Below are 27,165 nucleotides of genomic sequence, written 5' to 3' on the forward strand. Positions count from 1 at the left end.
AGTTGTATTTTTTTTGAGTTGTAGTCATTTTTCTGGGGAAGATTATAGTTTTGTAGACAAGCACAGAGCCCTCAGTCTGTGCCATGGTGCCTTCGCATGTTCTTGACCAGCACCTGAAGCAACTTCTGTACAAAAGCTCACAATGCCCAGCTGCTTCATGTTCCTCTGGGTCTTAAGCTCAAAGCATTGACCATGAGATGTCTGTAATGAATGTCAATGAATCAGAAGTAGGTTTGCAACTTACAGATGTGCACACCTGAATAGCACATATTCAAGACTGGTACATTACAGACATTGTCTGCAGTTTTTGATGCAATAATTCATAGCAAGAGGTGACATTTATCAGAGACTGTAAAAGAAAATATTGCTAGCATGCTAATATTTTAAGCATGTTTTATTTTAAGTTTAAAAATCATTTAATTGTTTATGTCAAATCCGGCCCTCGTAACAAATGAGTTCGACACCCCTGATCTTGGGGTCTTAGTGGCTAATACGCTGAACATGAGTCAACAGTGATGCGGTGGCTAAAAAGGAAAATTCAGTTTTCGGCTGTACCAACAGAAGTATAGTGTTCAGATCACGTGATGTGATTGTATAACTTTACTCTGCTCTGATAAGACCTCACCTGGAATATTGTGTTCAATTTGGGCACCACATTTTAAGAAGGATGTAGATAAGCTGGAACAGGTCCAGAGGGGGGGCGACCAAGATGGTGAGGGGTCTGGAGACCAAGTCCTATGAGGAAAAGTTGAAGTAGCTGGGGATGTTTAGTCTGGAGAAGAGGCAGCTGAGAGGTGATATGATCACCATCTCCAAGTACTTGAAGGGCTGCCATATAGAGGATGGTGTGGAATTGTTTTCTGTGGCCCCAGAAGGTGGGACCAGAACCAGTGGGTTGAAATTAAATCAAAAGAGTTTCCGGCTCAGCATTAGGAAGAACTTCCTGACCATTAGAGCAATTCCTCAGTGGAACAGGCTTCCTCGGGAGGTGGTGGGCTCTCCTTCCTTGGAGGTTTTTAAACAGAGGCTAGATGGCCATCTGACAGCAATGAAGATCCTGTGAATTTAGGGGGAAGTGTTTGTTAGTTTCCTGCATTGTTCAGGGGGTTGGACTAGATGACCTTAGAGGTCCCTTCCAACTCTATGATGCTGTGATAATGATGATGACCCTGTTCTGCTCTGAGGCTCTCCCTTTTATGGGGAGTCCAAACCAACCTCCACATGCCTGTATTACATCACTCTGGGCATGTTGATAATACTTCACCTTCTTAATCTTATCTCAACTTTTGGCACAGCTTGCTCTCTGAGGCAGGTTTCCAATGGGTCCTAATCCATTGCAATGAATGAATCATAGAATGGATGACCTTTAGGCCCGATAAGCCAGTTTCCTAGCTATCTCTTGCTCAGTGTAAGGGATACAATACAATAAGACGTCCTTACTGTATGTTTCTTAACATGCCTGTCCTTCAGACGTTAGGCTCAACTACGGCATAGAGAATGGCTCAGAAATAGCAACAAAATGACTCTGAGCCTGAGAAAAGAGGCCCTACACTGCAGGGTTGGTTTGCTCATCTGTCACCTGTGTATATGTAAAGTTCCATCAGGTCACAGCTGGCTCATGGTGACCCCCAGCAAAGGGTATTCAAGGCAAGTGTAAAGCAGAAGTGGTTTGCCATTGCTTTCCTCTGCAGAGTTGTCCTTGATGGTCTCCCTTCTAAGTACCAACACTGCTTAACTTCTGAAATCTGAGAAAATCAGGCCATACCATGCTACTTTCCTTCCCAGAGGATTCCCAAAATAAGCAGAAAACACTTTATAACCAAACGACAATTAATAAAAGCACCAAGAAGAAAAACCTTAAATAACTAGGCAAAGATTTAAAATGCTCCAAAATGAGCAGAATGGCGAGAACCTCTTGAGTGTCAAACTGGAGAGCCAGTTTGGTGTAGTGGATAAGTGTGCGGACTCTTATCTGGGAGAACCAGGTTTGATTTTCCACTCCTCCACTTGCACCTGCTAGAATGGCTTTGGGTCAGTCATAGCTCTGTCAGAGGTTGTCCTTGAAAGGGCAGCTGCTGTGTCCTCTCAGCCCCATCCACTTCAGGGGTGTCTGTTGTGGTGGAGGAAGATAACGCAGATTGTGAACCGCTCCGAGACTCTTGAAATTCAAAGTGGAGGGCAGGATATAAATCCAATATCATCATCATCATCTTCTTCTATTAAAGGAACAGAAAAGATGAGGGGCCTGCTCAAACCCTTAAAAGCTTAAAGAATCCTCGAGAAAGGTTTTTTAAAATGTATTTATCATCCTCAGTGTTCTGATCAGGTGGCCATTAGTATGTTCCAAGTTTTAAATTTATCTGGTGGCTCTGGCATTTCCATCCATAGCAACATAACAGAGAAGTTATTCCTTATATGCTTTGTAGTTTGTTTTGACTCTTCGACAGATGAAGGAATATCTTGACATATTAAAGAAATGCCCCTATGCATCTTTCTCTGACCTTTTTATGGAGTTTATATCTGTGGATAAAGTTGGCCATGACCAAAGATGCAAGGCAAGGCCTTTTGACTCTTAGCCATTGTTTTGCAGCTGGAAGAACCAGATCTTCTTCGTGGTCTCTGTGCATCACACTGATGGGATATAGGTGCCAGCGCCGATCACGATCGGTAACTTGAAAAGCTGCGGATTTCCGCGCCCCAGGCCCAGTGCGTATGTGCAGAAGCCCCACCCAGCATGCTCACTGGGACCGGAGCGGACATCCCGCCAGTTCTCTTCTGACCGCCGCTTGGATCAGTTGATCATTCGCTACGGTCGGTGAACTTTCCTACATCTTTATACAGGATTGTGAATTTCCAAACTAGTGACTTTCATTTAAGATTTTTAGCTATTTCTGAGAGCGGATGCGCGGAATTGTTTAGTACCCTTTTCTTTTCCATTTTTTCCCAGTCCCCCCCCCCTCCCTCTCTCTACCCCTCCGCACCGCATGGAAAAGCGGTGGGGATTTTTCCGGAGGTGTGCAGAGTGTGGAAGCAAAATCGGCCCTCCGGACGGACACACTGTGTGTTTATTCTGCCTGGGAGAGTCGCATAGACCGGACTCGTGCGCGCACTGCGCGAAGTTCTCAAGGCAGACAAAGAAAAACCGGGCAGCCCGCTTAGCGTCCGCGTTGATGGAAAAAGCGCTATCGCCCAAAAAGATGTCGGCAACGCTCAAGCCTTCGACATCGGAGTCGGTCGATACCGACAGACCCCTTACCGATGCCGATCGCCCTACAAAAAGAGCGGGCTCGGCAGCGAAGTCGGACTCTTCCACGCCTGCTAAGAGGCCCAGGGAAGAGAAGGGTACTCACTCGGAGATGAAGAAGAAGAAGAAAGCAGACAAGCCTAAGCTTGCAGTGCTCTCGGCGCCCACATCACCATCGGACCCGACAACTGGGATCGTACCACCACTGAAGCTCTTCGCTTCCCCAAGCCGTCGGCTAAGCCCTCCGACATTGACTTCTATGTCGACCCAGATCGCCATATCATCCGATCCGAAACGCGACATCGAGCTCACCCAACGCTCGGGAGCGGGGGACAGTCCATTTGAACTGCTTCACACTGGGACTCGGTCCCCCCGAACCAGAACCCCCACTAGGGTTGGCCATGCTAGTCCTCACCGAGGTCGATCTCGTAGTCCACATCGACGACGGTCCTCCTCACGTCATCGATCCCGAAGCCTTAGTCGAGATTGCTCTGGCAGCTTTCGACGCGAACCATCCAAAAGCCCTCAACACTGGCGTCAATCGCGGGAATCTGAAGAGGGCAACTCACTTAGACCTCGCCAAAAGGAGAAATCTCCTCTTCGAAGGCCACCACCTCCATTGCCCTGGGACCAGAGACAATGGCAGTATTTATACGGCTCCTACCTGATGCCATCGATTTTACCCTGGCTGCCGCCAAGACAAATGGATTGGGACCAGCAATCAGAAGCTTCGGTCAGGTCTCGAACATCTTACAGAACACCGAAGCACACCCCATCGGCATCGATGTCAAAACCTCCCGAGGTCGAACCAATTGAAAAACAGAAGGCCTTTCCTCATCCCAAACGAGACAAAGAGAAAGCAGTGACTTCCGGGTCGCCCAAGGCTCCTGCTACTCCTCAACTCTCATCTGAGCATTCCGAATCCCCTGAGGGTTCGCCCAGATCGGAGGAAGGATCCATGCCAGAAGATCAGGGTGCTCTGTCATCACCGGAAGACCCATCACCCCCACAGAAGGTGGGAGAAGAGCAGCCTATATCACCGTCTGAAGACCTCAAATCTTATGGAGACCTTGTAAGGCGTATGGCCCAGACCTTATCCCTGCCTACGGTTCAACCGCAACCTGTAGTCACTGATAGTGTCTTCGACATCGTTCAATTGGACACTTCTACTGCCATTGCACTACCCTTAACCACGGTGATGCTACACACAGCCAAAGCATCTTGGGACAAGCCTGCATCAACACCTATATCTTCTCGCAGGCTTGACCATATGTATAGGATTCAGGAGTCTACAGCTGAGTTCTTATTCAACCACCTTAAGCCGAATTCAGTTGTGGTTGCCTCTTCATCCAAAGCACAGAAAACACATACTTCCCCCCCCCCCCCCCCCCGGACAAGGAAGGGAAGAAACTCGACAATTTGGGCAGACGAATTTATACCGCAGGCTCACTGGGGGTGAAAGTAGCGAATTATTCAGTGAGCATGGGACGTTACCAGTACGCTTTATGGGACCAATTGTCAAGCATCTTACCCACCCTTCCAGAACAGGCCAAGAGTGCGATAAAGAAGGTGCAAAGGGAAGGCATGGCACTGGCAAAGCAACAACTGAACTCAGCAAAACATTCTGGGGACATTGGAGCCAAGACCGTCTCCACTGCTATTACTCTCAGACGTCACTCCTGGCTGAGGTCTACGGCGTTACAACCTGATACCCAGACATACATCAAAGACTTTCCCTTCGATGGTAATGGCCTCTTCAGTGCCAATACCGACTCTGTATTACAGGAAATGGACAAAAGTATCAGAACATCTAGAAACCTGGGAGTATCTGCTTCGTCCAAGTCTCAGACCAAGAGATCCTGGACCAAACCATGGAACAAGAAACCATTCCAAAAGCAGCAAAGTGAACAGCAATGAAGGCCTAGGAGTACATCATCCTTTACAAAGCCCTCCTTCATGGCAAAATCCAAATATTCCCCGGCTTCATCCCAATCCTTACGCCAGAAGGGGAACCGCCCACCCAAACAGGGCCTTTGACTGTGTTCTCCCTTACCTGTGTTCTTCCCCTTCCCTTTCTTCGGACCACACCAGACTCTTCCTCTACCTGCAGGCATGGTCCGATATAACAACGGACAAATGGGTCCTATCCATAATACAATCGGGATATCAGATAGAATTCTTCCAGAACCCTACAGTACCTACTTTCGTTCATACTAAACTAAGATATAATTAGTGAGTTGGCAGCTGAGAACAGAATAAGAACAGGAAGGGTTGGTAAGGGGGGGGGGGGATAAATTAAACGACAGGTGGGGACAAATTGGAAGATCAACTGTGAGAGGTTACACTGAGAGCTATCCAGGCAAGTGCGGATGTCTGCCCAAGGGATTCCAGTGCTCCTGGGGAGGGGAAGATATGACGGTGGGAATAGACAGATATATAAGAGAAGGAGACAGAGACAAAATGGTGCTCGGCCACCTTCTAGTCTACTTCCCATCCCAACGGTGGTAGGTAGTGGGACTAAGAGGAAATGCTCGTCTCCGTCACTGGTGTTATGCAACGCCAGGTCCATTAATAACAAGACCTCGACCCTTAAGGAGTTCTTACTCCAACAGGATGCGGACCTGGCTTGCGTGACCGAGACCTGGGTGTGGGACGGAGAGACAGTAGCTCTCTCCCAGATGACCCCCCCCCCAGGTTACTCGGTCTTTCACCAGTCACGGAATAACGGGCGGGGGAGGGGTAGCGTTGTTCATACGGGAGGGTTACACCTTTCGGGCTCTCCCGGCACCAAAGATCGATGGCATTGAATGTGCCGGCCTGACGTGGGATGTTGGAGAGGGGTTGGCGATCTGGCTGGTGTACCGTCCACCCAACGCACCAGCCGGCGCCTTACCATCACTATTGGAGGCAGTGGCGGGCTGGGCATTGGAGTTCCTGGGGCTTATGGTCCTGGGTGACTTCAATGTCCATGCCGATGACACGGCCTCCACTCAGGCGATGGACCTAGTGTCTTCCATGGCGACACTGGGACTCTCTCAATTTGTCACAACTCCCACGCATCAGGCCGGGCACACATTAGACCTGATCTTTGCATCCGGGATTTTGGTGAACGATATCGCGGCTGAAGCGGTTCCATGGTCGGATCACCTAGCCCTTAAGGCCCGTATGGAGACGTCGCCCCAACCCTGTATGGGCGGAGAGCCTATTTTGGCTCGCCCCCGGGGCTTGATGGACCCGGAACGGTTCCAAACAGCCCTGAGGGATCCCTGGCCCACTGGCAATTCCCTCGATGACCTGGTGGAAGTCTGGCAGGGCCAGCTATCCAGGGCCATCGATGAAATTGCACCTTGGCGCCCTCTGCGCCCTCGTAAGAGTCTGGCTCCATGGTATACCTTGGAGTTACGCCAGCTGAAACAAGGGCTCAGACGACTAGAGAGACGGTGGAGGCATACTCGGGACGAAGCGACGAGAACATCCTATAGAACGCTTATGAGGTCTTATGAGATGGCAGTCAAGGCTGCAAAGAAAGAATACTTTGCAGCCAAGATTGCATCTGCAAAATCGCGCCCAGCACAATTATTTAGGGTAATTGGAGATCTTATAGCATTGCCACAAGGCAAACCAAATATTAGAGAATTAGAGATAGGCTGTGAGGCATTTGCGAAATATTTTGCAGATAAAATCTCGTTGCTCCGCCAGGACATGCCTATCACATTAGATACAGTAAGTGAATCTGAGGCTCCGTGCCTGTCTTCAGATTTGACACTGGATCACTTCGACCCGCTCAGCCTGGAAGAAGTTGATGGAATTCTCTCTGCTGCTCGCCCAACAACATGTGATCTGGACCCTTGCCCCTCTTGGCTGATTAAATCTTGCCAGAGGGAGCTTAGATGTCCTTTAAGGGACATCATAAATAGATCCCTCCTAGAGGGGCATTTTCCAACGCCTCTGAAAGAGGCCTTGGTCCGCCCCCTCTTGAAAAAATCTACAGCAGACCCGGCCGAATTGGCAAACTACCGACCGGTGTCTAATTTACCATTTTTAGGTAAAATTATCGAGAGGGCAGTGGCGTTGCAGCTACAGAGATTTTTAGATGACGCTTCTGTCTTAGACCCATGCCAGTCTGGCTTCCGGCCGGGCCACGGGACGGAGACAGTCCTGGTCGCCTTGGTGGATGACCTCCAGCGGCAACTGGATCGAGGCGGTGCGGCAATACTGATGTTACTAGACCTGTCGGCTGCATTTGATACAGTCGACCACCAGCTGCTGATTCACCGCCTCGCCGACATAGGGGTAGAGGGGCTGGCCTTACAATGGCTTTCCTCCTTCCTCATGGGTCGGGGACAGAGGGTGGCGATTGGGGGTGAGCGATCCCAGAGGCGCACACTAGATTGTGGGGTGCCCCAGGGAGCAGTTCTCTCCCCGATGTTATTCAACATCTATATGCGCCCCCTCACCCAGATTGCCCGGAGATTTGGGCTGGGTTGCCATCAATATGCAGATGACACCCAGCTCTATCTACTAATGGATGGCCGGCCCGCCTCCGCCCCGGGGAACCTGGACCGGGCTTTGCAGGCTGTTGCAACGTGGCTCAGACTGAGCGGGCTGAAGTTGAATCCAGCGAAGACAGAGGTTCTCCAGGTGGGTCGTGGCACTCTGGGGAAGGAAATATCTCTCCCGGCCTTTGACGGGGCGCCACTGAAGACGGCGCAACGGGTAAAGAGCCTGGGTGTTTTACTGGAGCCTTCATTATCAATGGAGGCCCAGATAACAGCCACTGCCAAGTCAGCATTCTTTCATCTGAGGCGGGCAAGGCAGTTGGCCCCTTTCCTAGAGCGGCAGGACCTAGCGATGGTGATCCATGCGACGGTCACCTCAAGACTGGACTACTGTAACGCTCTCTACATGGGGCTGCCTCTATACCGGACCCGGGAGCTACAGCTAGTGCAGAATGCGGCAGTCAGGCTGCTACTTGGTCTTCCAAGATGGAGGCATATACGGCCTGGGCTGCACGGACTGCACTGGCTGCCGATTGTATACCGGATCCGGTACAAAGTGCTGGTCATAACCTTTAAAGCCTTATATGGCCAAGGACCGACCTACCTGAGGGACCGTCTCTCCCCATATGAGCCCCAGAGAGCACTGAGGTCAGTAGGTAAAAACAAACTGAATATCCCTGGGCCAAAAGAAGTAAAACTGCAAAGCACCCGCACTCGGGCCTTTTCCGCCGCAGCCCCACAACTCTGGAACCAGCTCCTAGAGGAGGCGCGGGCCCTGCGGAACTTAGATCAGTTCCACATGGCCTGCAAGACCGCCCTCTTCAAACAGGCGTTCACTAATGATGGTATCAATGTTTACTGCTAAATTAGTAATGCTTATCGCCACTGTTAGTCTAGGAATGTTTTAATCACTGATTGATTTTAATGTGTTCTTAATGTTTTATTATTGTATTGTTCATTTTAAATGTTGTAAGCCGCCCTGAGCCTGCTCTGGCGGGGGAGGGCGGGATATAAATAAAATTTTACATTACATTTACATTACATTACATACTGCCCCCTCACCAACTCTGATGGAAGAGGTTCAATCACTCCTCCGCAAAAACGCAATAGAACCAGTTCCAGCACACCAGGAGAAACAAGGTTTCTATTCCCGTTACTTCATAATCCCCAAACGCGATGGAGGTCTTCGACCCATCATGGACCTCAGGGCCCTGAATCTCTTTATTCTCCACCACAAATTCAGAATGACCTCCCTGCCAAACATCCTTCCCCTGCTCAACAAAGGAGACTGGATGGCCACGCTGGACCTGCAGGACGCCTACTTTCATATCAGCATACACCCAATGCATCGAAGGTTCCTCAGGTTCACCATAGGAAGATTGCATTATCAGTATCGGGCTTTGCCCTTCGGCCTCTCGACGGCTCCAAAAGTCTTCCCAAAAACCATGGTCGTGGTGGCAGCCTATCTGAGACTACAAGGGATCAAGGTCTTCCCATATATAGACGACTGGCTTCTGGTGGCAGATTCAAGACAGCGTCTACTTCAACACATCAATACCACTCTGACCCTCCTAGGGAAACTAGGACTACAGGTCAACAGACAGAAATCCTGCCTCCAACCCTCGCAGAGGGTACAGTTTATAGGTGCGATACTGGACACTCGAGTTTGCGGAGCGTTCTTACCACCAAAGAGGGTGGACGACATTATCTCCCTGGTGCAGCACTTCTTCAGCAGCTCGACAGTCACGGCACTGCAAATCCAACGTTTACTGGGTCTGATGGCCTCCACCACAGCAGTTCTGGTGTTCGCCAGGTTTCACATGCGGATATTACAGTTATGGTTCCTCAGGCATTTCCATTGCCAGAGAGATCTCTTGTCACGCAAAATGAGCCTTCCAGTACCAGTTCTTTCCACTTTGGAGTGGTGGAAACAGAGACAACATCTCCTAGAGGGAGCACCATTCCACAGAGAGAACCCCTCTCTGTCCATAACCACGGACGCATCCCTATGGGGATGGGGGGGCCATATGAACGGGATGTGCGTGGGAGGCAAGTGGCCACCGTGTCACATGCATTTCCACATAAACTTCCTGGAGCTATTGGCTATCCATCATGCTGTCCTGTCCTTCCGCAGACTGATTGCCAACAGAACAGTGGCGATACTGACGGACAACACTACAGCGTTAGCCTACATAAACAGGCAGGGCGGCACGGTGTCTCGAAAGCTTTGCCTGCTGGCACTGCGCATATGGGAAATATGGGAAATATGCAAGGAGACAAACACGATGCTGTATGCTACACACCTCCCAGGCAATCTCAATGCATGCGCGGACTTCCTCAGTCGGGGGGGGGGGGTGCTATTCTCCACGAGTGGGAGATAAATTGGAAGTTTCTCCAACCGGTGTTCCGGAAATGGGGGACACCAAAGGTGGACGTATTCGCACCACGCAACAATGCGAAGTGTGAGAGGTTTTGCTGCAGGGGAGGTGTAGATCCGAGGTCACTGGGGGACGGACTGCTATTCCCCTGGCATCGGCAACACGTGTACCTGTTTCCTCCCATTCCGCTAATCACCAAGGTGACCCACAAAATTTACAACGAGAGACCGAGAGGGATCCTCATTACCCCTTGGTGGCCAAGGCAACAGTGGTTTGCCGCAATTCTGAGTCTATCCAAAGGAGTCTTCCACCAGTTTCCCACGGTTCCAGATCTCCTTCTGTCCCACCAAGGACAGGTGATGTACCACGACGTACCGAATCTGAAACTGACGGCGTGGAGGTTGGAGTAAGAACACTATTGGCAAGGGCACAACAGGTCATCCTGAACTGTCGGAAACCATCTACGCGGAAGTCGTACAAATACAAATGGTCCAGATTCGTGAGCTTTACCTCTTCCACCTCGGTGGACCCCAAAAGAGCAGGTCTTCCTATAATCCTGGACTTCCTGTTAGCCTTGCTAGACAAAGGTCTGGCAGTATCCTCTCTCAAGGTATACTTGTCAGCCATCTTGGCTAACCACGCACAGATCGACGGGCACTCCGTCTTCACACACCCGGATGCCAAAAGGTTTTTGGTGGCCTTGCTAGACTTTATCCAGCAACAAGACATCCAGCTCCCACGTGGGACCTCCCGGGAGTTCTGCACGCGTTGTCAGAGAAACCCTTTGAGCCTATGGCGACATGCTCCCTTCAGCTACTGACTTGGAAGACTGCCTTCCTGCTGGCTATAACATCTGCACGCAGAGTGGGTGAACTGGCAGCGTTACGCTGTGATGGCCCATACCTTCGCTTCTGTATAGAAGGGGTCTGGCTACGGCCAGATGTCACATTCCTGCCGAAGGTGGTCTCCTCCTTTCATTTGAACACTGAGATTTACCTACCAGTGTATTTTCCTAACCCTAGCACGGACTCGGAACGCAGGTTCCATGCGCTAGATGTGAAGCGAGCTCTTTCCTTTTACTTAAAACGGGTGAGTCTTGGTCGCAAGGACCCCAGACTCTTTGTTTCTTACGCCCCGGCTTCACTGGGCAAGAGGGTATCGGCCCAGAGAATCTCGAAATGGATTACAGAGACCATCAAGCTCTGCTACTTGTTAAACAAGAAGCCTCTCCCGGGGCCGATCAGAGCTCACTCTACCAGAGCTATGGCTACCTCTGCGGTATTCATGAAGCGAGTGCCATTGAGGGACATTTGCGAAGCTGCCACGTGGTCCTCCCCGCATACCTTCATTAGACACTATGCATTGGACCTGCGGTGGCATCGAGGTTCATCTGTTGGCCGGGCTGTGCTGCAGTCTCTTCCTTCTTGATGGACCGTGGCACCCTCCTCCAGGTAGGATGTCAGCTTGCTAGTCTCCCATCAGTGTGATGCACAGAGACCACGAAGAAGATAAACAGGTTTCCTACCTGTAACTGATGATCTTCGAGTGGTCATCTGTGCAGTCACACTACCCGCCCTCCTTCCCCTCTGCTGCCGGTCCATCTGTGGATCATGCAGTGGTCAGAAGGAACTGGCGGGATGTCCGCTCCGGTCCCAGTGAGCATGAACGGTGGGGCTTCAGCGCATGCGCACTGGGCCTGGGGCGCGGAAATCTGCAGCTTTTCAAGTTACCGATCGTGATCGGCACTGGCGCCTATATCCCATCAGTGTGACTGCACAGATGACCACTCGAAGATCATCAGTTACAGGTAGGAAACCTGTTTTTATCAAATCCTAGCCAGCTAAAACATTTTTTGTTGTTGTTTGTTTTGTTTATTTATATTGGTGGTGCTTGTGAACTGCTTTTTAGGTCCTTTTGGAGACAGAAGTGGGATATAAATACTTCAATAAATATATCATTGTTTCTCTTCTTCCACCTCCTCCCACCCCCCCAAATCTCCCTATCCAGAGTTCTGTGGCCTCTCAACAGGCCAGTCCTGCCCCCTTTAACTGATTTTCAACAACTCTCAGTATTTCATACTAGCTGGAATATCAAGCCAGGTTTTTTGAATGGGGGAGGATTTTTGTGATTTTACATAGTTATAACTTTGCTGCATACCTGGAGAGTGCCCCAGGTATGTAGACTCTTACCTAGCTTATGGATAGCCTGGTTTTGCTGCTCTTATGACTGGCGTAGAAGCCAGCCACTTTACCATTACTGATATAATTACTAGCAGCAGGCCTCATTTTGAGCAGGAGTTCACAGGAGTGGAGCTCCAGAACTAGGGATGTGCCAAAAAAAAAATTCGGCATTACACGGATTCAGAAGTATACGGGGGAAAAAAATTCGGAATCCCCGTATACTGCTGAATACCGCATTCGGAATAGCCGCATATACGGTAGATGCGCAGCTATTTCGGAATATACGGCCCTATTATACCCTATGGGCCATTGAAATCAATGGCAAATAGGGTATATTTGAAGCCGCCTGGAGGGGAGGGGGTTTGAGGGAGAGCCCCCAAATTTGCCGGGGACCTGCAGAGGACTCTCCCCTCCAACCCCCCCATGTCCCAAAAAGATTGGGCCAGGGGATCCCATTCCAGGGGCACCCAAAGAGGGTGCCCCTATTCCATCATTATACCCTATGGGCCATTGACATCAATGGGAACATAGGGCATAATTAGAGGCTAATGGGGGGCAGGGGGTTTGAGGCAGACCTGGCTGCAGCAAACCCAGATGCCAGCTCTCCAGCCCTGCCCCAAACAACACAGGGAGAGCTGGCCAACCACAACAAGCCTGCTGGTTCTGGGTCTCTCACCCAGGTGCCAGCTTCCCTGCCACAGAACACACAATCTACAGATGCCAGCTCTCCAGCCCTGCCCCAAACAACACTGGGAGAGCTGGCCAACCACAACAAGCCTGCTGGCTCTGGGTCTCTCACCCAGGTGCCAGCTTCCCTGCCACAGAACACACAATCTACTCTATAAAAACAAGAAAGTGACCCAGTCCACATAGCCCACACACACCCTCGCCAACCCCCACACCAACCAGAGGTAATTTAAAAAAACCAAAACAAAACCAGCAGAATCACAAAAGGCCAAGTGTTAAAAAAGTGGCCTTTTCACCAACAAGAAAGTTCAGGCCAAATAAGTCAACAACACCCCCACCCCCAATCCCCCACCCCCAAACCAGGAAAAGGGACAACAGGAAAAAAGGCCAAGCAACTCAAGTGTTTAAAAAGTGGCCTTTCACCAATAAGAAAACTCAGGCCAAATCAGTCAACAACAACACCCCCACCCCTAAAACCAGAACCAGGAAAAGGGGGACAAAAGTGGCCTTTTAAACAATGAAAATTAGGCCAAACAGCACCCCCCCCAATAACCTGAAGATAAAAGTAACAGCAGCAGCACAACACAGCAGCAACAAATCAAACACTGAATACTTTTAAAACAGTAAAAAACCCTCAACTTTTAACAATACAGGAACTTTGCCACCCCCCCCCCCCCAAAAAAAAAAACCCTTCCACTCTAACCCCAAGAAATCCAAGCCACCCAAATCAGGAGAAGTAAAAGGACACTGCACTTTTAAAAGTCCTCTCACTAAATTAAGATATGGGCAAATTAGCAAACCCCCACCACCACAGGCCCCCACCCCCAGCAGAACCACCCCAACCCCAAATAGGCTACCCCCACCCAGTACTCACCCACCCAAATCTGGGCAAGTAAAGGGACTCTAGTCCTTTTACCAACAAAAACTAAAACAGGAACCCCAAAACTGTCTTACCTTGTCTTCTCTACTCCAGGGAAGTCTGGTAAGGCTGAGTGAGAGAGCAGCAGGCAGCAGCTGAAGCCAAGGGCCAGCCAGCAGCAGCACAATCTCTCACACCAACCCACATACACCAACACAGCAATGGAGGAGTCCAGCCAGGAAGACTCCTTAAAAAGGTTCTCTGGCCCTACAGAGAGCAATTTCAAAAAATAGCAGTGCTCTCTGATTGGCCAGACAACAGTGCTTACTTGGATACCCAAGTAAGCAAAAGATCAAAATAACAACAATGTAGCTGATGGCTGGGCCATCAGCTACACAATAGCCCTGCAAAGCATGCATTTGCAATGCATGCTTTGCATTGGCTGCTGGGGCTCCTCTTCCCCCTCCCCCCCTCCCTGATCCCAGGGAGGCTATGGGAGAGGCGGGAAGAGGCCACTAAAGGCGGGAAAGTAGGCAAGCAGCTCCACTGAGGCTGCAGAAGCTACTTTCCCGCCTTTTTCATTGACAGCCGTATACTTCTGAATAGCTATTCGGCAGTATATGGCGAGCCATATTCGGCTGCCGCATAATAGGCGGCAATGGGAATCGGCTACGGCCAATTCCGTATACAGCCGAATCAGTGTTGATTCGGCTGTATATGCGGTTCGGCCGAATCAAATGCACACCCCTATCCAGAACCTCTTAAGTTTTATTGTGCACTTTCTTTCTTACCCCGCCCCCCAATAATTACTTCTGGGCTCCATTGTTCAAACCCCCTGATAGAATTTTGCTGAACTCGTAAGATTTGACAAACTGAAATATATAAAGCAGACAGATGGAAATCTTCATCATGCCACTGAGGTCACATAGGAGAAAGTAATTTTAAAAGTATGCTGGAAATACGGGTTTTTTTATGACAATTATAATTCAAGAAGCATTTTAAGGTAGATGCTGAGCTGATACAATTTTGTACACTTTCTGGTGAGGTCAGGGGTGTCTGGCATATGCAAATGAATTGTGCAAATGAGTTGTGCTAATGAGCTTCAGCACCTCTTTTTCTACAAAATGTCCATCACTTATTCATGATCATGGTTATGTCAGTGCTCCAGGACCTATCCAAACTCTGTATGTCTTGTCCCTATAGTAGACATAATGAATTTATACAACATAGCTACACTAATTTAATTTTATATGTGCCAGGAATATGTGATCTTTATCAATCAAAATGTAGCTTTTATATTATATCTCTTTATGCTATTGGAATTAAGGTGCATATAACATATTGACATGTGCATGCATACATAGAAAGGCAGTATGCTTGAGGCAAGCATATTCTTGTTGCTATGCACTGGGGACAAGGGGAGGCGATTATATATTTTTGGGAATAAGCTCTTATGCATGTTTTGAAACTATTGTTTGGCTTGAAGAGGAGATTGTTTTATGTATGGTTTTTTATGTTTGGGAATAGGCTCTCAGGTTTTAATGCTGCTTGGCATAAGTGCCTGCCTAGATTTAAAATAGCCTGGGGATTTATTTTGAAACTAGGAATAAGGCCCGTTGTAGTGGAAAATGAAGTAGACTCTAGAAAGAGGCTCTGGGTGAGTGCCCCCTCCACCCTTTCTGTCTTCCCACACACCCAAGGCAGCTGTTTTCTGTAGGGGAACAGATCTGACTTCCGCTTAACATCTCCTCCCCCCTCCCTGCAGCCTCTACCTAGGAAAAGGAAGGTCTTTCTCCACACTGTGGACCAAAGCAGCTCATATCATTCCCCTCTCCTCTTTTTGATCTGCACAGTAACCCTCTGAAGTAGGTTAGACTGAAGGCCTGTGAGTGGTCCAGAATCACAGCGTGAGCCAAATAAGGAGGGAAGTAACATCAGCAAGGTATAATGACACAGAGTCCACTGAGCAAAGCAGCTGTTTTCTCCAGGGGAATATTTACAAAAACCACTGGTCAACAATAAAGATATTCACACTCCAATGTGTGTACATTCATTTGATTTAGTGTAAATATTAGACAAAATAAGACAAAGGAACAATAAGCTTGGAGAAACATCGACTGAGGGGTGACATGATAGAGGTTTACAAGATTATGCATGGGATGGAGAAAGTAGAGAAAGAAGTACTTTTCTCCCTTTCTCACAATACAAGAACTCGTGGGCATTCAATGAAATTGCTGAGCAGTTGGGTTAAAATGGATAAAAGGAAGTACTTCTTCACCCAAAGGATGATTAACATGTGGAATTCACTGCCACAGGAGGTGGTGGAAGCTGTAAGCATAACCACCTTCAAGAGGGGATTGGATAAATATATGGAGCAGAGGTCCATCAGTGCTATTAGCCACAGCATAATGTTGGAGCTGTCTGGGGCATTGATGCTCTGTATTCTTGGAATTTGTGGGGGGGGGAGGCAAAGTGGAAGGGCTTCTAGCCCCACTTGTGAACCTTCTGATGGCACTTGGGTTTTTTGTTTTGTTTTTGGCCACTGTGTGACATAGAGTGTTGGACTGGATGGGCCATTGTTCTGATCCAACTTGGCTTCTCTTATGTTCTTAAGATATTTGTACTTCTCCAATTCATGCACTTTGAAATTTCTACATAGAACATAGCCTAAACAAAGTCTATAAGTCAGTGCTGTAGGGTGGATCAATGCATGCTCTAAACCTCTGCTGCCAGCTCCCTACAGTGTGTTGATCTGTGTCTGAAATAAAGTTACTGTGGCTCCAGAAAATGGTGAGAAAAGAGGCTGACGAAGTGTGAGACAAGTGAAACTGTGAGGACTTCTTTCTATACGGTTCCTCCTTATTTTCTCCATTACAGCATCACAAGCGGAACTTTTAAGGACTCCACCCTACAGCACTGACTTATGGACTTTGTTTAGGCTGTGTACTATGCAGAAATTTCAAACTGAGGGAGTACAAATACCTTATTGTTCCTTTGTCTTATTTTGGCTAATATTTGCACTAAATCAAATGCATGTACAAACACTGGGAGTGTGAATATCTTTATTGTTGACTGGTGGTTTTTGTAAATATTCCAGTTGTACATCGGTACCAGTTACTTATACTGTTTTCTCCAGGGGAGCTGATCTCTGCCATCTGGAGAGCAGTTGTAATTCTTACTGATCTCCAGCCTGACTTCACTGGTTTCCCAGGAGGAAATAGATGGTTTTGAGGCATTGTATCTGTCTGAGGTCCCACTCCTCAAACCTCACCCTCTCCAGGCTCCACTGCTCAAATCTCCAGGAATTTTCCAACCTGGAGTTGGCAACCTTACCTCTTTCCCAGCAGCAATAGCAAGTAGCCAACCTCTGGGTAGAGCCTGAAGATCTCCTAGTATCACAACTGAACTCCAGGCAACAGATCTGTCTCCCCCTAGAGAAAATAACTGATTTGGAAGGTGGACTCTATGGCATTATAGTCAGCTGAGGCCTCTCCCCTCCCCAAACCCTGTCCTCCTCAAACTTCACTGCAAAATCTCCAGGAATTTCCCGCCAACCTGGAATTGGCAGCCCTAGTCAGGACTGGACCCAGTGAATTCTCCCTCAGAATCCAAAAGAGGCCTAGAAAGGGCCATCTCCCGCACCCTTTAGTTAGAGAACCAAGGTTGGTTGCCTATTATTAACAGAAACAAACTTGGTTGCCTAGCAACAGCTACTGCCTAGCATTTTCCCCAGTCGCCCAGTCCTCAACTGTCCTGGTTCTGGCAGTGGGCAAGAGAGAGGAGGACCCAGCCAATGGCATGCAGGTTGTCTTGACTGATGGTTCACAGTCCAGTGGCTGATGTGGTACGCACCACAGCCAATGGGAGAGCTGGAAAATGTCAGGACATTAGGCATATATATATATATATATATATATATATATATATATATATATATATATATATATATATATATATATCCCTCTCTCTCTCGGCTTGGCTTCACGAACGAAGATTTAAGAAGGGTGCAATAGTCCACGTCTGCTGCAGGCTCGCTGGTGGCTGACAAGACCAATGCGGGACAGGCAGGTCCGGCCACAGTGGCTGCAGGGAAAAGTCTGATTTAGGGTTGGTGCTGTAGCAGTGTGATTCTTCCTCAATCTCCTTTATATATATGAAATAGGATTTAACTACATAATCTTTATACCATGAAGTTTTTTTAAAAAAATGATTTCTGTGTTGGTTAGTAAAATAAGAAGGTACTTTATTGTCATACTTTTTAAAAAAAATCTTAAATATTTTTTCTGTTTTTTTTCCTGACAGTTTTCAGCGTAGACTGCAGTACAGTAGAGTGTCCTCCTGTCCAGCAAGTTCTTTGCCCCTTGGATAGCTATGAAACCCAAATCAGGCTGACAGCTGATGGGTGTTGTACTCTTCCTACAAGGTTTGTTATGAATTGGATATAGGGGTTTGTCATTGCATTTACAGTTGCTACATAAGCAATTCTGATAAGTATTCTGTTAATATTTCTGATGTATCTATTGATAGGATCCTTGAAGCCCCACATCATTAACACATTAATCCAAATCCGAATTATAATATGCAGGAACAAATATCACAAGTAATACAGATCTGAATAGCTTAAGAAGCACTAAAACACTCTCCCAGAATGACTAATAAAACAAAAAGCAGAAGTGAAAAAAATACTGTTTCTAAAAGTAGTCATGTTCTCAGCCAGTACATCTTAATTACAAAATCTGATAGCTAGCTTCTTCTCAAATCTTCTGAAATAAGAAACTTGTTCCTAACCTCAGTTGGCTAAATTCTAGGATCAAGATTTTGTGTGATAAATCTGAGTAGACTTGGGAGTGAAATAATATGGGGGAGGGCATTCCTGCAACATCCAGGACAGAGATATTGTGAAGTTTTTTTCGCTGCAGTAAATATAAGAACATAAGAACATAAGAGAAGCCATGTTGGATCAGGCCAACGGCCCATCAAGTCCAACACTCTGTGTCACACAGTGGCAAAAAATGTTATATACACACATACACTGTGGCTAATAGCCACTGATGGACCTCTGCTCCATATTTTTATCTAAACCCCTCTTGAAGGTGGCTATACTTGTGGCCGCCACCACCTCCTGTGGCAGTGAATTCCACATGTTAATCACCCTTTGGGTGAAGAAGTACTTCCTTTTATCCGTTTTAACCTGTCTGCTCAGCAATTTCATCGAATGCCCACGAGTTCTTGTATTGTGAGAAAGGGAGAAAAGTACTTCTTTCTCTACTTTCTCCATTCCATGCATTATCTTGTAAACCTCTATCATGTCACCCCGCATTCGACGTTTCTCCAAGCTAAAGAGTCCCAAGCGTTTCAACCTTTCTTCATAGGGAAAGTGCTCCAGCCCTTTAATCATTCTAGTTGCCCTTCTCTGCACCTTCTCTAAAGCTATAATATCCTTTTTGAGGTGCGGCGACCAGAACTGCACACAGTACTCCAAATGAGACCGCACCATCGATTTATACAGGGGCATTATGATACTGGCTGATTTGTTTTCAATTCCCTTCCTAATAATTCCCAGCATGGCATTGGCCTTTTTTATTGCAAACGCACACTGTCTTGACACTTTCAGTGAGTTATCTATCATGACCCCAAGATCTCTCTCTTGATCAGTCTCTGCCAGTTCACACCCCATCAACTTGTATTTGTAGCTGGGATTCTTAGCCCCAATGTGCATTACTTTGCACTTGGCCACATTGAACCGCATCTGCCACGTTGACGCCCACTCACCCAGCCTCAACAGATCCCTTTGGAGTTCCTCACAATCCTCTCTGGTTCTCACCACCCTGAACAATTTAGTGTCATCCGCAAACTTGGCCACTTCACTGCTCACTCCCAACTCTAAATCATTTATGAACAAGTTAAAGAGCATGGGACCCAGTACCGAGCCCTGTGGCACCCCACTGCTTACCGTCCTCCACTGCGAAGACTGCCCATTTATACTCACTCTCTGCTTCCTATCACTCAGCCAGTGGGAATGAAAAGAACAAACCTTGTTTATATAAACTTCTATAACTTTTTAAAAACAGCTCAGGAAAGGAGTTGCATGATGTGGCTAGGGAAGGAGAAAATATAAACATTGGGAGTCTCCCTGCTGCTGGTGAATAGCATGATACAGCTGTGTTCCATGGATAGATGATTAGCTTCCACTTCACCAAGGTTTAGACATGCACAGTTTATCACATGTACAATTTAGGACATGCTTGTTGTCAGCCCAAAGCCTATATTAGCAGCCATCATGTGCCCCTTATTACCCCCTCCCACATGAGACTTGGCTGAGGGATGCTGATTCCTGATTTCCTCAAGGCAACATCTGAGCTGAGTCCAAGGCACTGATTTTCCCTAGCAACTACAGTGCATCAGCTGGCTCTGCTCAGAACCCCAGATGTCTTGCAGTTATCCCTCAGACAACCTGAACCACACATAATGCTCCAGCTGAGATCTCACCTCAAATCTGTGCAAAGGCATTACAGTATTGGCTATTTCAGTTGCTTTCCAAGTAACCCTCAGCATGGAATTTGCCTCTTTGCCCACTCACGCAGTTTAGAGAAATCCTTCTGTAGCTCTTCACGATCTGCCTTGGTTTTCACCATCCTGAATAATTGTGTGTGATTCTCAGTTACTGCAGTGACATCATGTCTACAAGCTATTTCATATTAAAGTGCACATAACCGGAGTTGAGATGATGATTTGCCAAAGGTAGTGGAATAGGAATACTGCAGCATTTTTGATGGACAAGTTGCTTTATGTATGAACAATGCTGAACTTGACTGAGCTTGCAAACATAGTGAAATATAATGCCTCCTGAGATTAACCTACAAAGAACACTCCGGAAGGATATATGCTATCATGTTGATTTTATCTAAGGGACAGGGGCAGATTCATTCTGAATAAGGTAAATGCATGAACCTACCCCTCATAACTGCTAAGGAATGAGCATTTAGTCTGGCCAGAATGAACACCTTTAACAGGCTTTGGGAAAACAGCAGATAGGTGTAAGAGAGAAAAGATTTCAGAGATGGAATACCAAAACACTGGGATGGACAGATGTGGCATGCTCTAAGGGCAGAGCTTTGATGATCAATTTATTGTGCATGATTTCTCACCAGAGCAAATGCCGCATGAAAACCCAGAGCCTGGATAGTGTCCAGGTTAACATCAAAAGTCAACGGTTTCTCAAAAACAGTCCTAAACCATATTGACCTATAAGAATCTTTTTTCAGGAGTGCAGCTATCCGTTGTCGCTCATGTACGACTTGATGAACAATCTAAACACTTGTAATCAAGCCTTTGCCTCAAGTTAAGGTTGGCCCAGTTCTGAACGGAGGGCCAGACCTGCCAAACAGCGAGGAATGTTTAATAATTTTTAAAAAGTTTTTTAAAAAAATTCTCAATTAAAAAGTGACGTACAGAAGGGAAAAGAAGATAGGGGAAAACACAAATTCATCAAAAATTATGAAGTATCATATATTTCACTTGTATGTAACCAAATTAAATCAACTGTATTAGTAAGAATACACATTTCAGATAGTGAAACATCATTATTACAGTGTTCAGGAATGAGTTTTCTCTTTAAAAGAATAGACAAAAGGTTTCCTACTATTAACAATAATCTATTAACAATGAAAAGATTACATCTTTAATAATTGAATAATTTCTTTGCTACATTTAAACCATCCTTAAAACCGGGATATTATCTTAAACATTTGTCAGATTCTAAGACTTATTCTCACTAATAACAATGAGCCAGTTGGGTGTAGTAGTTAAATGTGCGGACTCTTATCTGGGAGAACCGAGTTTGATTCCCCACTCCTCCACTTGCACTTGCAGGAATGGCCTTGGGTCAGCCATAGCTCTCCCAGGAATTGTCCCTGAAAGGGCAGCTGCTGTGAGAGCCCTCTCAGTCCCACCCACCTCACAGGGTGTCTCTTGTGGGGGGAGAAGATATAGGAGATTGTAAACCGCTCTGAGTCTCTGATTCAGAGAGAAAGGCCGGGTATAAATCTGTAGTCTTCTACTACTACTACTACTACTACTACTACTACTACTAAATGCTAGTGGAATACTAAATAAAAAGATTAAAATTATAATCAGTATTTTCATCATCATCTAGTATATTATTCAGATAATTGTAAGAATTTTCAGAATCAAAAAAATTAACTATTCGCTTGCCATTTCTGCTGAAATTCATTCAGTGGTCTTCTATTTTTATAGTTAGTTTTGCCATTGCTGCATACCCAGCTAGTTTTTGTCTCTAAATCTCTATTCAGTGGCCAGGGTGTCAGCTTGCCCAATGGCAAGTGGACCCAGTAGGCCCCTGATGAAGTCGGTCCCTCTTAAACATTAGACAATATGTTAAAAACGTTAATGACACATTTAGTAGCTTGAAAATATAATAAAAGCCCCTATATTATTACTGTAATGCAGCTAAAATTTACATTGTATTTAGGGTTGCCAACCTCCAGGTGGGGCCTGGGGATCTCCCTCTTTTACAACTGATCTCCAGTTGTCAGAGATCAGCTCCCCTGGAGAAACCGCAGTCTGCATTTACATTTAGTATCTGCTGTATACTGCCAGTAATATGTACAATATATGTGCACTGTAATTACTAAATATATATACATTTATTTCACAAGTTTTAATTGTACTTACGTATTCTTGTACTTTTTCCACTTACGTATTTTTTTGAAAATTTTATTTATTTCTTATACAAATTAAATGATAGCCATAGTTGTGGGTGGGCCCCTTATGTCTCCTGGCAACCAGTATTTTTAGACCCAGTCCGCCACAGTCTCTATTGTAGGACATTCTTCTGTCTCCCATATCATTGCAAATGTTATTCTGGCGCAGCTATCAACATATATCTAAGTAGGTCTTGTAATGTTTTTTATCATTTCTCTGGCATGATTCCCAATAACATGGTCTCTGGTTTAATCGGGAAGTTTGGTTTTTAAGATACTTTGGATCTCTTCATTTTTCCAGTATTTTTTCATCTTGTTGAAGGTCCACCACATATGATAAAAAGTGCCTTCTACTTCTTTACACTTCCAGCAAGTTCCTTGTTATTCTTGTCCATATTTTCAATTTTTTTTGGTAATGTATCAGCAACAGAACACCTTGTACCAGTTTTCTCTTAATGCTTGGCTAGAGGTGAATCTAATATCCTTAGTCCGTAAGTTTTCCCAGCATTAAAACTGTTTCCTCACCAAAATGTTGCATCCATTTAATCATATGGAGTTTAAGCTGTTCTTCAGAATCATATTGAAGCAGTAACTTAAAACTTGTCTTAGTAGATTGTCTTTAGATTGTGAAACAATCTTTTAAAAATCAGTCAGTTCTTAAATAACACCTCTCTTGGTACAGATGTCATTATTTAGTCTAGAAGCAATTTTAAAATATATCTATCATTGTATCTACTTTCCTTCTTCTTTGACCTCTTGCCACGTCTTAATTACATCTTGAGAGTTTCTTAAATCACCATAGGTTTATAAAATAGTTGTTTCTCCTTGCATGATTGTCGTAATAAGCATCAATTGGTGCCATTATTGGTGGGATTGTAGGGATGGTTCTTTTTCATAGCATTTCTCAAATTTTGAATAAATGATCTGTAATTTTATGTCTCAGTCTTGAGTTATATTTTTAATATAGATTTTTGATCCACATTGATTTGAGGATTCTAATTTTATCAGTCTTTCATTGGAATTTCTAATCCATTTTGATATCCAAACTAACCCAGCAGCTTGATAATATAGTTTGATATTAGGTATCACCAGACTACCTTTTTTCTTCTCATCTTGCAGTACTTTAAATCTTACTTTTGGCTTCTTTTCTTCCCATACAAACTTATTTGTTTTTTTGCCAGTCACCCAGAGTCTTCAGAAATTGAAACTGGAATCATCTGTAACAAAAAGTTTAGTCTTGGTAGTACAAGAAATCCTTCTTAGCCTGGGTAGTTGTAGTTTGGACCATCTTTCAAAATCTTTTTGTATTTTGAACCAAGTTTTCATGTAATTGTCCTTAAATAATGTATCCTTTTGTTCCATGAGACATATTCTTAAATATTTGACTGGGTTGTTTGTTATATCACATCCTGAAATTTTCTTAATCTCTTCCTCTTCTTGATTTGTTGAACATTTTTAAAATAATCTTAGTTTTCTTCCTATTGATTTTATAACCTGAAAAAAGTCCAAACTTGTCCATTTGCTCCATTACATGTTGTAGAGGTTTGAAATCATAAGAACCACGTTGTCAGCATAACTCTTTAGTTTAAACTCCTCTCCTTCTACTTTTAAATCCTTCAGTTTTGGGATCTTGTCCTATCTTAGAAGCAAAAACTTCCAACACAAGAATGAAAAGATGTGAAGAGAGTGGATATCCTTGACATTCCTTTTTTTCATTTTGAATCCATTTGTCAGGATCCCATTGATTAAAATGTTTTCATGTAGTTTAGTATAGACATTTTTAATCCAATTCAAAAATCTGGAACCATACTTGAAATATTGCAGTGTTTTTTGTAGAAAAGTCTGCAACACATTATCAAAGGCTTTTTCAGCATCTAAGAACAAAAAGGCTGCTTTTTCACTCTTATCTTTGACGAGTTCTGTTGCATCAGCAGCGAAACAAACAAAACTAGTCTCATCAGGATTAATTACTTTGAAAGTACATATCCTTAGTCTGTCACCAAGAATGAGGCAAAAATTGTATAGTCAAAATTTAACAGTGAAATGGGTTTATATGATTGCAGCAATATTGGGTCATTGTTCTCTATATATATTAGGGTTATATGAGCTTCTTGCCAGATGGTGTGAGTATGTCCTTTTTGCTTATTCATAACTTTTTGTAATGCCAGAATTACCTTCTCTTCAAACATTTTTTAATAGATTGCAGTTAGTCCATCTGGTCTTGGTGCCATATCTTTTTTTTTCAATTTCTTGATGGCTTGTGAGACTTCTTAAACTGAGATATTTTGATTCAAAATTTCTCCATATTCATTTGAAAATGTACAAGTTAAGGCTTTTTTTTTCACAGAAAATAATAAAGAAGGTGGTCAATATTTTCATTTACCAAAATAATTCTTATGGATACTCTGTATAGGACAATAGGGATGAGTTTAGATTGAATATTTGAACAGGACCTGGAACATAATTTTCACCTCAATTTTGGAAAAAAGTGTAATATACACAGGATTTTGTATATACACAGGATTTTGCTTTTCACCTTATCAGTGACTGACGTGGTCCCCTTTTCAGTTTAGATGTGAAAAGGATATGAAAACTCATTCACTTTCTAGATTTCTTTCCCATTCAGAGTCAATCTAAACCAGGGGTGGGGAACCTTTTTTCTGCCAAGGGCCATTTGAATATTTATAACATCATTCATGGGCCATACAAAATTATCAAAAAACACTGCTCTGCCGAGGGAAAACGATTCAGGCCAGCAAAATTAATGTAAACAATTGTTTTTCTATTTGGTTATGTGAGGAGAGCATAATTTGGCATACACACACACACACAGCCCGCACACAAACATGATCTGCCAACCTGGGCAAATGCCTAGGTTCAAGGCTTTTTTTGTAGATAAAGCCCAGCAGGAACTCATTAGCATATTAGACCACATCCCCTAATAGTAGCATATTAGGTCTCACACTCATTAGTATATAAGGTTACACCATCTGGGATAATCGTGCAAATTGAACTGGTGATAGCTGGTTCCTACCCCTCCCTCCTGTCAAGCATCGATATTTCTCAATAAACAGTCTTTCGTTGTTAAATCAAAAGTTGCTTTTATTGTAGGAACTCAGAAGCTTTACCAAGGACACAAGCCTTGGAAGTAATGACGTATACAATGTTACATAGTTACTATATAGGATAACTTCAAAGGGTATCATGCAGATGCAGCTTGAATCACGGGTTCAAAGGTTAATACACAGTATCTATTTTATTACTAAGGAATTTAGGCTATTAAAAACATCTCCCTTTCTCACACTTCTCTGGGACCAGATAAGGGCTGTCTGTGTGAATGTGGGGGAGAGGCACATCACAGCTTTACCAGCCAGGCTGCAGCGTAAACATCCTTGGGCTAGATGGATTTATTACTTGCCCAAAGGTTGTAAAGGAGAGGTGGGTGGGGTAGAGACTGGTGACCTGCTTTGTCTGAGGAACCATCATGGCACATAGAAATATGCATGCTTGACACCTCCCTCCCTTCATGTAGAAACTGCAGCTGCTCCCAAAAGACCTTTAAAGGCACCCACATATCCCAGCAGCAGTCTTTCACTATGCCCACCACTCAGGCTTCACAGAGAGAGGGGAGGGAAGGAAAGGGAAAGAAAAATGGGAGGAAAAAAGGGAAATGAAATGGAGGGAAGAAAGGATAATAAAGGAAAATAAAGAAATGGGGGGAAGAAAGGAAAAGAAAGAAATGTGGGGAAGAAAGGGAAATAAATAGGGGGAAGAAAGAGAAATAAAGAAAGGGGGGAAGAAATGGAAATAAAGAAAGGGGGGAAGAAAAGGAAATTCAAAAGGGGGAGAACGAAGGGAAATAAAGAAATGAGGGGGAAACTTACCTGAACAGTGACAGTGACTTTTCCAGGCCCCGCAGCAATCTTGGCTGGCTAGCCAGGCCCCAGGGACGCCAATGCGCAGCACAGCTGGGCCCCGCGATCCTCACCAGCCAGCTGGGCCCTAGGGAGGCCACCGCATGACTTGACTTGGCCCAGCAATCCCCGAGAGCCAGATCAAGTGATCTCGAGGCCTAGGGCTGGACGTTCCCCTGATCTAAACACTGAAGTAGAAAACAACTATGTTAGTTTTCTGGTAGTTTGTTTTCTGATCTTCCTTAATACATTGTTCCAAAAAATTTTTTAAGGATTTCCACAAACCAACTCTTGTCTGAGGGAGCACAGCAGTGTCAGCAGCATAATGCAAAATTGGAATATCGCAATTGGCCAAATGGAGTGGATGAAAAAGCTCATTAAAGGAAGTAAAAAGATCATTCTTATATAAGTTGAATTAACATGGGGCCAAAAGGCAGCCCTGCCTAACTCCTTTATGGAGGTTCAGTGGCTCAGTCAGCAAGGTCCACATGAAGGTGCTGCGTGAACTGTAGCAACCTTTTATCAATTGTGGTATGTCACAGCTTTTTCTTTAGTTTTTTTCTAGGGATGATATCAAAAGATCCTTTCAGGTCAATAAATCCCACATAAAGGGTACCATTTGGGAAACTGGAGTATTTTTCCTCAAATGATATGGACCTAGACAGTGGTCCAAGGTTGAAC

General features: G+C 45.2%; 1 protein-coding gene across 4 annotated transcripts in view; it reads left to right on the top strand.

Moving 5' to 3' along the window:
• Nucleotides 1-27,165, top strand: part of CRIM1 (cysteine rich transmembrane BMP regulator 1) — a 318,174-nt gene that overhangs the window by 143,170 nt on the left and 147,839 nt on the right. For all 4 annotated transcript variants that reach the window (XM_060244117.1, XM_060244134.1, XM_060244126.1 and 1 more), the window contains one exon: nucleotides 18,150-18,270. In XM_060244117.1, the coding sequence (XP_060100100.1) occupies nucleotides 18,150-18,270 (121 nt within the window). The remainder of the gene's footprint in view (nucleotides 1-18,149; nucleotides 18,271-27,165) is intronic.

This window comes from Heteronotia binoei, chromosome 1 (genome assembly GCF_032191835.1).
Source record: "Heteronotia binoei isolate CCM8104 ecotype False Entrance Well chromosome 1, APGP_CSIRO_Hbin_v1, whole genome shotgun sequence".
In the NCBI taxonomy this organism is placed as follows: Eukaryota; Metazoa; Chordata; class Lepidosauria; order Squamata; family Gekkonidae; genus Heteronotia; species Heteronotia binoei.